Here is an 11,816-nt window from a genome sequence, read left to right on the forward strand (position 1 = left end):
ACAACCCAAGATCTCCCCATCATCAAGTTGAAGGAAATGAGGCATGGGGTCCCGAGAACTCTCTTATATTAGATAAGGTTTTACTTTTTGCAGTCTTGCCTATATAAGAAGGTCTCAGCTTATTTGCTCGCGAACCATAACTTGAACCATATGCGCGCGGTCCAATCCCTATTTCTGAACGCTATTTCTCATTTCTAAAATTCTTCGAGTTGAGTAACTCTCACTACATGCACGGCCTTATGTATTCAGCACATAGATCCTTGACTTCGTGTAGTGGATGTTGCTCTTTCCGCAAATTCCGGCGAAGATTGAAAGGGGGCTCAGCTATTAGAGTTGACAGGGATACCCGTGGACCTAGCTGGTGTGGCCGCTGTCTAGTGCAGAAACGACCCCTTTGGTGGAGTTCGTTGACACTGTTACAGTTCGCTCACGGAAGTGGAAGGCCAGACTGGCTCTTTATTTTCGGAATTGCATGTTGTCTGCATTTGCAGAGCAAGCTTTAAGATCATTCGGATCCGAAAATCGGCCTTGATGAGACCCAAGTAGAGATCCGACGATTATTCTTGGAAGTGAACTTCAATCAGTCTGAGCATGGGAGTCACCAAGTGATTCTCGAGCAGTGCAGACTCGACGCTTGAGAACTTCAAGTTGCTCCCGAGGTCCAAGAAACTCGGGGTTGGTTATTGAACTCTCTCAGTGCACAAGGCTATGTCTTTCAACTGATTGCTACACTGCGGCAGCACCACGGTCTTGATTTGTAATCTGAGCTCTTGTGCTTGTCCAGTACGAGATGGTGATTTATCGAGCAGAGGTTGCCAACCCCATCATTATCGAGAATGTACCGGCGATCTAAGACCTCATAATGGCTGTTCATATTTCACTCATGGACTAGGAATGCTCGTCTCAAGACTCCAAATTCGTGATATACAGCGCATCTGACAACTCTACATCTTTTCGTCATTAATTGTACATCCATGGACAGCCACTTCCGTCCATGCTCTCGAATCCTGTTCCGTCCTGAAGCCAATCTTGGTCCAGAAACATGCAATCATTACCGTTTTGATCCAGCGATAGCTGCTCGTGGAAGCCGATATCAGCCGGCATATCAAACACAGACTTTGTAGCAGGTTGTTGGCCTTTTTTCAAATCCATAAACTCCCCAAGCTCTTCCAAAGGAGAAAAATCAATATCAAGAAATCCAGATACCCCTGGCCGTATCGTACAGCCAGAGCTTATGCTGTTCTCAACCTCTTGCGCCGCCCTACTTGTCTCCGTGGCTCTCTTCTCGGCCTCTTTCGCGGACCTCCACTTTTCAATCAAGCTTTCCAGCTCGGTGCTGGCTTTCTTCGCCACGGGATATGACTTTCCGAGCTCGGATAAAGCTTCAGTGGAACTCTGAAGGAGAACTTCGTGGTTGCCTGGTTGTCCTGCACGAAGGTTGAGGAGATGAATGCTACCTGCGATGAAAACAAAGTGTACAATCGATGGCGGCATCTGTCGCATGTTGAAAGATCGTCTGTAAGTCGTTGCGAGCTTTGTGATGTTTGCTGCTGCTGTAGCGCATGCGTGTGGAGAGTTGAGAGCCGAAGAGTTCATGTTGTCGACGTTGAGGAATTTTGAAGACAATCGGAGGAATGGCCGGTGGAGTAGAATGAGAGCAAAGTAGAAGTTCATTCTGCGTGGTTCCTTAGCTCCTGTTCTTGATCCTTGGCTGGCACGATCACATGAAGTCTTGAATATACTTACTGCAAGATGAAGACATGGGGCTGTGCCAGGATATTTGAATCGCTGGACCATGTCAAGCTCTTAGGAAGATCGTGATGCCACTGCCATAGGGCTCTGTGAAGTTGTGATGCTTTCAATCTCATCTCGCTCGTAGATGAGTGCCGCCGTTGACGGTGGATACTAATTAGTATCTTAGAACATAGCACTGAGAGTGTTGAGGTGTGATGTAAAAGTGACGAAGTCGATTCGGCTTCGTCTTTGCCGACGCCTTTGAAGGGTCGCTCAGGTATGGGAATGGTGATATCCCACTCCATAAAGGAGTTTGGTCGCCCACAGTAAGCGCTGAATAGGCTGATTACACTTGATTGTTAGTCACACGACTCGCTGCTGGGAATGATCAAGTCCGGGTTGGTGTACTTACTTGTCTTCAATGTGGCAGCCCCAAAATACTCTCCTTCTGAGATCGGCCATCTCCTGGCTCATCTTACCAGACGCAACAGCTTTAGAACAGTCCAGATGTAGGCCCAATTTACTCGCCATTCTGAAGGCAATGCCTATAGTAAAGACATTAGTGGATGGACATATCATTGCGACTCAAAAATGCTCTTACCACTGTACATCCACCCAAGGGAGTTGTCCTTCATGGCTCCATATCGAGAACCAAGTATCAAAGCCGCCCGGACAGTGGAAATGGTTGGGTGATCCATCTCTAGATCAAACATTGAGCGTGCTCGCTTCGCAAAAGTCTCTCCGGCGACACCGCCGGTAGAAGTAGAGTATCGCACGACTCCCTTGTCAAGACTTATCATCGATGCCAGAGCCATGATCGCGTACAACAGACATGGGGTATAAAAGTTTCGATCGCCGCGGTGTCCTTCACTGTCGTCCCAAATTTCCCGATGGCGGAGGAATAAAGCACGATCAACGACGAGGAGGTGAGATGATTGCCATTTCCAGAATAGGTCTAGCAAATGGGACACAATTGGTTCTGGCTCGGGAAAGCATTCGAGAGCACCGCGAGCTTGTCTGCTCGTGTCGTCCTCAAAAGGAGAGCCTTCCCCACGTGGACTCCTTGATCGAGACTGATTCTCGGAGTACGGGAATAGGGTCACAGAGCCAAGAAATTGGTCAAAGTCTTGCATACTATCGGGTGTCCCAATCTCTTCCATGACGGGAGGGACGCTCTCGGAGGCGCAGTCAAAGTCTGGCCTGCTGGGGCCTGAGAAGGAGATCGATCGGATGCCATTGTGTGTGATGTCGTCGGTCTTCGGTCTGTTTTGCCCCGAGAAGGATACAGATCTTGAGTGTGAAGCGGGGTGAAGCTCCTGTTGCGACGTCACAGCCCAATTGTTCTGTCCTCCCTCCGGAGGAGAGATCGATATCGTCATATTTTGAGTCCCCGGACTTGAAGAGCTGGCAGGGCTTGGGAAGGCACGTATCCTCGCATCCTGGTAGTTGTCTACAGTCCGTCGTGCCTGTTCCATCAGACAATCCGAAACTTCATCCGTCTTGTGCCGTGTGACCGGGAGCTCTGGGTTTTTGGAGACGTTCTTGACAAACTCCTCTAGTGCCTGCATTCGCCGTTGCAGTGCCTTGGTCTCGTTCGGTTGTCGTTGACTGCGCTTATCCTCGCCGTAGCGGACCTCACACTTTTCGTTCTTGTTTCGACATGAGGTGCAGGACCGCTCCATTCGGTCCCCCGAGCTCAAAATTTGAGAGATGTCGCATCGTCTCTTGTCTTTCTTGCATCGTACGCATGCGAAACTCGCGCGGCTCGCGTGTCGGTCTCGGGTCATGATTGGAGTTGTGGAAGTTTGTTCAGTTGCGTCTGCTTTCTTTCTCCCTTCTCCAGTCAGCGTGTAGGATGTGGGAGCAAGTATCAGAGAGAATTGAAAGATTTGAATCTCGTAGGGGGAGGGCGGTCACGATGAGCAACAAAGTCAGGTACGTGGGGGTATAATGGGCCCAGAAAAAAGTGCGACACACGACAGCTAACTTTGTTTTGTTGGTCACGATCTACTATTCTAAGATCAGAAACGGCGGGCATAAAGAGCCCCGGCATTACCCATCTCGGATTAGGACCCTTCGTCCCAGCACAAATCGCAACACACCCCCCTAGGTAAGGATGATGGTAAGCGTGGCTATATGCCCGTGTCATTGGAGAAGGGCAGCCAATTGTCGTCAACCAACAGCATTGGCACTGCAATGAGGTACGTGGAAGGCGAGAGCTGTTTCTCGGCAGCTACCACTGCGGCACGAACACCGGACGCCAGACGCCGCGCAGTCCGGGTAATCGTAGGATGAGGGGGAGGCAAACGGCAAACGGGAAAAGTTGACAGACTCCCAGGGGTTTGACTTGTAAGACATCCTTGTGGAGTGTTTGGCTCTTTCAGTTCCCGTCTTGTCAGTTATTGGCCCTGGTCGATATGTACACATGGGCTTGTCATGGCTCCGATCTCGGCATGATCTTGCGTACAGATTCCATTATCGAGGGAATCGAATCTGGGATGCGTGTATCAGTCTATCCAAACTCCTGGTGTCAGCATTGAACTATCCGTTTGCAAAAACTCACGGTGAGCAGAACGTCGCTAGATCCATTCAAAGGAGCCTCAAGTCCCCAAAAAACCTTGCCCCCGCGAACCCCCAGACTCCGCAAGTTGGACCCCCTTGAACTCAAAAAGGATTGACCCGGCCAACCCGCCACTGAGATCACGTCTGTGCCCCGGACCTCGGATTGCCCAAACAGGTAACCCGGCGCATACGATTTCCCCGGGACCCTCAAGCGCCCCCATAGTTCCGGGTCTAGTCTCATCCAACAACAAAACATTCGCGACGTTGAGGTTGGTAAGTCCCAGTTTTCCTTCCAATATCCAAAAGTCTGGACCTCAGGAGAGCAGGGCCGCATGACCACGTCAAGGTACAAGCCAAGAGCTGAAGCCTCCCGGTAATCTCGAACAGCTCAAAGCCTCGAACAACACCCCAAGAGATCCGGCCGCTGGAACACTTATGCGGGGCAGGCCCCGCAAGATGTGTTCATGTGTACAGCTTTTCCTCCCGGGGGTCAGAGAGACGGACGGTGGGAGTATGTCATAACTAATACGAAGCCTGCGGAAATGTGGCAATCATTCACATTCCCACGGCTTCCCCCCTCCCGGAAGAATGCCCCGGATGCGAGCCGCAGCCAATGCGAACGGTGCGGAGACGTGGCAAAACTTTTCCGCAATCCTGGGGAAAGGGGTCTTTCTGATGTTACGTCTTTTTGAGAAACTCGAGCCGCTGACACTTAGAACCCCGGTTTCCATGCCTGCCCTAGGGGAAATTGGCGTGTGTTCGGGAGCGGAGCCTCCGCCGAGCCGAGTTCCCGAACCGAACTCATCCTGTCAACACGGGCGAGGGAAGTGCCATCGTGAGTTGGTCATTAGGCAGGTTGGGCCATGGTCCGGTGGGAGCGCGATTACAATCAGCAAATTCATACGAACTTGCCTCTAGATTACACCGTTGTATGGTCTGTGATCCAAGTAATGGACATAACACATTGAATGTTGGCTGAACCCAAGGGAGTGATGCTATGTGGAGTTACATGTATGACCCCTATGCTGATAAATAGATCTAGGCGAAAGGGGACTCTACCAAAGAGCTGAGACTCGTGGCGAATGACATCGACTGAGGATCAAGTTACCTAAAGCCGGCACGGCTATTAAGTGAGAAATCTTCTCTGAGATAGAGTGCTTGTGAACTTACTGAACAGCTTTCAGCTACAGCATGATTCACGTATTCGGCCTCTTCCAGCTTCGCTAGTGGTCCCCTGTTACCTCTATTGGTCAATCTGACCTGCCACAAGGACCTAATAGCTTGACAGTTTAATGGCATATGCTGCTTCCCTGTCTTTCCCGGCAGTTGGGGCGCCCTCAGGAACGGCCACTCGGGTCCCGACAGCGTGGATGCTCGCCGGCAGATGAGAGTGCTAAGCTTCTGGGCAGAGCCTTAGTCTACCATGTGTAAAGTGCTTGCATGTCGCTGGAGCCCCTGACGTCTTTGATCCATTGGCGAATCAAGCGTCGGGATGAGATAGTCAACTCGGAACAATGCTGTCATACCAGCTCCGAGGCCGCTTGTGGATCATGATCTCAGGGCTAACAGGCTCCGACCCGATGGCTGCAGTTTGCTACTTCGATCAGAGCTGGTTTCAGCAACTTAGAGTGTTGCTGCGGCCTTGGGTATGAGGCTGTTGACTGACAACTCTCATCGTGTTTGTAGTGAGTGTATGGCGTGTCTATTCGTTTGCCCCAGATCGAACCAAAGGCTAGACCCAGCAGCTTGTAGAGCTCTGTACTTACTCAAACACTCATAAAGCCCAGAGTGGCAATATCACCATAGTTGACCATCTAGCCATGAGATCGACAAGAAACTATAAATCATTCTATGGTGTCTGCCAGTGGTATAGCACTTCTCCTGGTGTGTAATAATGGTGGCTCGAGAGACCAGGCTAGAGTGAGTACGGAAATGAGGCTTCACGATGGTGAACTTGTCATTATTTTGGCTACGTTGGCGAAGTTTCATTGAAAGGCCTGTCATGTCGGTTCTCGGAGTTGCCAAAAAATTGAAGCGATATTGAACATGAAGAGTTTTGGTAAATTCAATCTAACGCTAAATTATATGTGAAAATGAAGGTACGAAAAGATAGGCTCGGAAAATTTAAGCCATGCCGGATTGCAAGCCCTTGATGGCAACCATTGCACCCCAAGCACCAGGATCGGGGTGGAATGACGTATCCTTCCCAGACGCTGCAACATAAGTCGCACGACCAAGCTTAGCCTTGGTCTTCCTCGTGTACTCGGCTCCTTCGACAGCTGCCTCGACAGCTCCCTCGAAACCCTTGCTGCGAATTGCATCAACAAAGGGGATCAAGACATCCAGGATCGTCCGGTCTCCGATCTTGGCGGGTGTGTAATGACTCAAATGCGCAAGAGCAGACGTCAGCGCCAGTGTCCAGAGAGGCAAGATACCTTGCGACTTTGCCAACGACGCGTTCTCCTCTACGGAGTTGCTGAGCGAGACGAAGAAAATGCCGAGAATACCACCAAGCGTGCCACCCATCTTGCTCTCAACAATGTCCTCTAGCTCGTGAAGAACTGAGACGATGGATCCCTCGGCTGCGATACCCTTGTTGTCTAGAGCATCAAGGAGATGCGAAGCGCCCGTTTTCAGGGTTTCACCGCAGTCGCCGTCACCCATCACCATGTCCCACTTTGTCAGATCAGGCTCGGCTTCAATGACTGCCTGGCAAGCCATGTTCAGCATCGACCTGAGCGTTGCCGGGTCCATTCTCACGTCGCGGTCGGCCTCAATCTTCTTTGGCTCTTCAGGAGGTGACTGCACGAACTGAAGTTTTCTGTCGCGGCGGACAGCTTGAGCGCCAGCCATCGACTCCCAGTGTGTGTTGGTCTTGAGGTCGGCGAATCGGAAGATTTGCTCTGCTGAGAAACTGCACTTCTTTGATGCCGCTGTGATGTTCATCAAGGAGATTGAGAATGCAGGTGCGTTGAGAGAGGTTTCGAGAGGGCCGGAGTACACTCTTGACGGTCTGATGTTCCACTTGGTGTCGAGCTGCTCGAGGAGCTCGTCGACAAGAGCGCCCATTTCCAGGTAGGAGATGCCTCCGAAATTGCTGACAAGGAGGATCGTCTCGTCGTCGTTGTTGAACTTGACATAAGCTCGGTCGTGATCCTCCTGGTCCAGGCAGTACCGCAGCAGCTGGTCAATCAGGCCCTCTGCAGTAGGCGCGGGCGAGACCTTGCTGTAGCCGGGCTCATTGTGAGGTCCGGTTCCCACCTCCACCTCGTCGGCGCCCAGACGAGCGTGCTCTGTGCGCCCGGGAACATGGCAGTGGTCCATGGTGGCCGCGATGGACACAATTTCGGACTCGACAGAAACACCAAGCTTGTGGATGTCATCGAGAGTGCCGGCCTTGACGCCAGCTGCTCCACTGATGACTTTGAGAACACCAATCTGCCCAGCAAGACCTCTGCGTCCTACCAGGCTACCACCTGCCTTTCCAACAGACACATCGTCACCGCAGATGATCATGCGGCAGTTGTGCCCACGACTCCGTGCCTTTTCTGCAGCGAGGCCAAAGTGGAGGCAGTCGCCGGTGTAGTTGGTGATGACAAGGATTGTGCCGACATCTGAGGGCACACGCTCAATAGCAGACTGAATTTGCTTCGCAGACGGGCTGGCAAAGATGTCTCCGGATACGGAGGCCGCCAGCATGTTATTGCCGACATAACCTGCCCATGCGGGCTCGTGGCCGGAGCCACCGCCAGAAATTATGCTGATTTTGGACTTGTCGTATGTTGAGTCAAAGACCACACGGTTTGACTGGTCCAGACCAAGAGAAGGGTTGTATGAGATGAACCCTCTGAGAGACTTGTCAACGAGCCCCTCTGAGGAGGTAAAGATGTGGCGGTCGGACATGATTTGTGATGGTGCTTCTATCTCTACTTATGTGTAGGGGTATGGGATGTCGATGAAGCTCACGAAACAAATTGCAGAACTGGACAATATGAGCTTCCTTTGATATTGAAGTTCGATTTGAGTCTGATAATGATCACATAAAGGCCCATCCTGATGCTGACCAGTCGATATCATATGTGGTGTGGTCGGTTGATGGTGTGCGATTTTCCGGGGACCCAGTAAATCGGTCGTGTGTGCGTCTCGACCCCGGATTTCCGCAGCGGAAGATCGGCTAGGGGGGTGAGCCATCCGCGACAAATCACACCCACACCGATGCACATGGCGGTCTCGACGCTTTATAAGTAAGTATTGTAAGTCGTGGCGGTAGCGGCCTTTGGTACTTTCTTATACTCGTCTCCAGACATCCGAGAAATCAAGGAAATTTCTATCTCCAGATCCGTCTGCAAGCTTCACAACCCCGCATCATACAAGAACATTCAAGATGGGCAGCAACCCCGTTTCCAAGTACCGCATCGTAGTCGGATGCGACGTAAGTCAGCAGAAGTGCCTTGCTTCTCATATCATGAGACTGACACCCAAACAGGAGGCTGGCATCAAGTACAAGGACACAATCAAGGCAGACTTCGAAAAGGACGCTCGCGTTGAGTTCGTCGAGGATGTTGGAAGCCACGATGGCGCAGACAAGACGGCATACCCTCATAGAGCCGCCGCCGCCGCTCAAATGGTAGCCGACGGCAAGGCCGACCGCGCGCTGCTCATCTGCGGCACGGGGCTCGGCATGGCCATTGCTGCCAACAAGATCAAGGGCATCCGCGCTGTAACAGCACACGACAGTTTCAGCGTCGAGCGTTCAATTCTGAGCAACGACGCGCAGGTGCTGTGCATGGGTGAGAGAGTCATTGGTTTGGAACTTGCAAGACGACTAGCGAAGGACTGGCTTGGGTACACATTCGACCCTACGAGCAACAGTGCGGAAAAGGTTCACGTCATCAAGAGTCTGGAGGCTACAGCATGAAGCATTTTTTGGTTGCATTCCTTTTAAATAACGATTAATAAAAGCGTTCATTCTTCTTCCAAATATTCACCCTAAACCACATCTTTCGCAATGACATGCTCAGGTCTCATGTGAATCTGCGATCTCATACCCTGCGCCCTCATGGCACACATCTTAAGTCATCGGAAACTCCCAATGACTTGGTTCTCCATTCAGGCTTCGTAGGATGATATAAATGTTGGTTGCTCTCACATGAACGTCTTGGCGAATGATGTTCGAGGCTACATGCAGAACCCGGTATACGCACCATTCGGCAGATCCTGAGCCCGGAGAGTCGTGACAAGCTCGGGGCCGGTGCGCGGCCCTACTCAATGATAAAGAAGTACTTAAGAGCGCAAGAACCCCTGCTTTTCTGTTTCTACGATCTTTCACTCATCCTGTTCACTCTCATAAGCGTGACCAGTGAGGCGAAGTCAAGCTCGGGATGAGCTCGATTTAGCAGCAGCAGTAAGTCGGATTACAGGTGAGCTACTTGATTCCTCACATACTGTTCATCATATTATAATTCCAATTTCCTAAAGACTCATATGTCCTTAATTGTGGTGTTCGTTCTTCCAGATGTCGTTCAAACTCTCTGTATCGACATTGGAGCTCGCCATTCCCTATTTCCCCAAGTCTCAATACTGGCGGGGCAAGATCTAGGTGAGCGCCGTCAGCTTTCCTAGCGGAAATATGGGTGCACCTATTGCAAACGAAGAACGGAGAGATTGCAAACTCTCCGAATCTTGGATTGAGGACTCCGTCTACGTTTGATGCCATCGGACAACCGGGAAGCTTGACGATACGATGGGGAAGATTGCCGCAACGATGGGTCGAGTGACCGGCCGCAAGCCCCTCTAGGCGGGGTACAGTCCCGATTTTCCGCACTATTTGAAGTGCATGGCCCGGACGTTTCGTTCTTCGCACGCAGCTGAACCCGTGAAGCAACAGGTCAACGAGAAGCCACCAGCAGACACTGCGCAGAGAAGTTCCATACCCTCAATATGACGACATCACCGAATAGGAGGCTCATCGGCCTTTCAACCAAGATGTACTTCCCGCTCCAACGCACGCTCGACTTCATCGCCACAGTTCAGACACAACTAGCCGCTCTTTCTCCAACATCTTTAGAGAACGTCGACATCTTCATCATCCCCGATTTTATCTCCATCCATCCCGTCAGTGAAGCCCTCAAGAACTCAGCTGTGCCAATCCGGCTGGGTGCACAAGATTGCCACTGGGACGACTTTGGAGCCTTTACGGGAGAGGTCAGCCCGGCTGTCCTACGCGAGACTGGTGTCTCAATCGTCGAGGTCGGGCACGCGGAGAGAAGGAGAATCTTTGGTGAGACCGACGAGGTCGTGGCCAAGAAAGCCGCAGCGGCAAGCAGGAATGGAATGGCGCCTTTGATCTGCATCGGCGAAAAGACAAAAGGAGACTTGAGTGTCGCACTGGGAGAATGTCAAGTCCAGATCGACCAGTCCCTGGCAGACGTGCCTGAGTCGGCGGAAGTCATCATCGCGTACGAGCCAGTCTGGGCAATTGGCGCAAGCGAGCCGGCCAGCGAGGGCCACGTTATTGAGGTAGTCAAGGGTATCAGAGCTTTTGATAGCGTGAAGAGGAGAACCGGCACGACTAGAGTCATCTACGGCGGCAGTGCTGGACCGGGCTTGTTCGAGAAGCTGGGCGAGGCCGTCGACGGCCTGTTTCTTGGGCGGTTCGGCCATGATGTGCCAAGATTCCTCACTACCGTATCAGAAGTGGCTTCTTTCCAGGCTTAGACTCGATTATCTCAAAAGTTAGACATATGATAGACATTTCGTTTCCTCACTCGGGTCATTTCTTGACATAATGAACTTGATTCCGATTTCTTTTCTTGGGGCGGCAAGCCAAATGCTGTACTGGATTCTTGCATCGCTTACAGCTCCGCAGATTCTCTTCGCGCTTCCAAACCTCCAAGCGCCCCTAGAAGCCCCTCGTTTTTCGATGGCCAAACATTGCCGACGTTGGGCAAGGCCCGAAGAGTGTCCAGATTGTGATTTCCAGTCTCGATAACCACCCCAGAGAATATTGCATGATCGAACTTCTTCACTACTTTGGTTCTCTCATCTTCTGTCAACTTGCTGATGAGAGCCTCTCGATCTTCATCCTGTGGCGCAAGCAAGTGTCAGCGCATCAGAGCACAGACGGTGAGCGCTGGGACACACCTTGCTGCTGCCAAACTCGACGATGAACTTTTCGCCCATTGCGAAGACAACACATGTGAATAAGAGTGCGAGAGGGTATGATCGCATTGGTCCAAAGCGATACCGAGATGCGTTTGGAGACTATTGCTTGTGTTGTTGGTGTGAAGTTGGGTTGCCCAGTGGCGTGCCGCCAGAAGAGCCCGTGATTACGTGCCCATAGGTGGTGCAACAATCACCTTCCTAAAAGGGATTCACAGCATCAAATTGCCTTTCAGTGCGCGTTCCTGTAGCGAAATACTTCAAGTCCCGTTCTCGCTCTCAAATTCCATTCAGAGTCCATACCTTTTTACAAATAATCGGACGCAAGAGAATTCCGGACGCCAGGTTAGCAGACGCCC

The 11,816-nt window shown here is 51.5% G+C and overlaps 6 protein-coding genes across 6 annotated transcripts; 3 read left to right on the forward strand and 3 right to left on the reverse strand.

The window, feature by feature from the left end:
• Positions 1-960: 960 nt before the first annotated feature.
• Positions 961-3,521, reverse strand: CCOS01_11301 (fungal specific transcription factor domain-containing protein; the record flags this gene model as incomplete). Its single annotated transcript, XM_060459454.1, has 5 exons — positions 961-1,675; positions 1,747-1,905; positions 1,963-2,076; positions 2,147-2,279; positions 2,336-3,521. 5 exons carry the CDS (start codon positions 3,519-3,521, stop codon positions 961-963), a joined length of 2,307 nt encoding a protein of 768 aa, XP_060310186.1.
• A 349-nt stretch (positions 3,522-3,870) lies between these two features.
• CCOS01_11302 (uncharacterized protein) lies at positions 3,871-4,673 on the forward strand (the record flags this gene model as incomplete). Its single annotated transcript, XM_060459455.1, has 2 exons — positions 3,871-3,935; positions 4,520-4,673. 2 exons carry the CDS (start codon positions 3,871-3,873, stop codon positions 4,671-4,673), a joined length of 219 nt encoding a protein of 72 aa, XP_060310187.1.
• A 1,747-nt stretch (positions 4,674-6,420) lies between these two features.
• On the reverse strand, positions 6,421-8,199 carry CCOS01_11303 (dihydroxyacetone kinase; the record flags this gene model as incomplete). Its single annotated transcript, XM_060459456.1, has 1 exon — positions 6,421-8,199. The coding sequence occupies one exon, from the start codon at positions 8,197-8,199 to the stop codon at positions 6,421-6,423; it is 1,779 nt and encodes a 592-aa protein (XP_060310188.1).
• Positions 8,200-8,680: 481 nt separating this feature from the next.
• CCOS01_11304 (ribose 5-phosphate isomerase) lies at positions 8,681-9,214 on the forward strand (the record flags this gene model as incomplete). The annotated part of the gene is made up of 2 exons (XM_060459457.1): positions 8,681-8,728; positions 8,783-9,214. The coding sequence occupies 2 exons, from the start codon at positions 8,681-8,683 to the stop codon at positions 9,212-9,214; spliced, it is 480 nt and encodes a 159-aa protein (XP_060310189.1).
• A 1,022-nt stretch (positions 9,215-10,236) lies between these two features.
• CCOS01_11305 (triosephosphate isomerase) lies at positions 10,237-11,013 on the forward strand (the record flags this gene model as incomplete). The annotated part of the gene is made up of 1 exon (XM_060459458.1): positions 10,237-11,013. One exon carries the CDS (start codon positions 10,237-10,239, stop codon positions 11,011-11,013), a length of 777 nt encoding a protein of 258 aa, XP_060310190.1.
• A 137-nt stretch (positions 11,014-11,150) lies between these two features.
• On the reverse strand, positions 11,151-11,526 carry CCOS01_11306 (uncharacterized protein; the record flags this gene model as incomplete). The annotated part of the gene is made up of 2 exons (XM_060459459.1): positions 11,151-11,381; positions 11,440-11,526. The coding sequence occupies 2 exons, from the start codon at positions 11,524-11,526 to the stop codon at positions 11,151-11,153; spliced, it is 318 nt and encodes a 105-aa protein (XP_060310191.1).
• Positions 11,527-11,816: the final 290 nt, after the last annotated feature.

The sequence above is a fragment of the Colletotrichum costaricense genome (assembly GCF_030867565.1).
Source record: "Colletotrichum costaricense strain IMI 309622 chromosome Unknown Scaffold_12.1, whole genome shotgun sequence".
In the NCBI taxonomy this organism is placed as follows: Eukaryota; Fungi; Ascomycota; class Sordariomycetes; order Glomerellales; family Glomerellaceae; genus Colletotrichum; species Colletotrichum costaricense.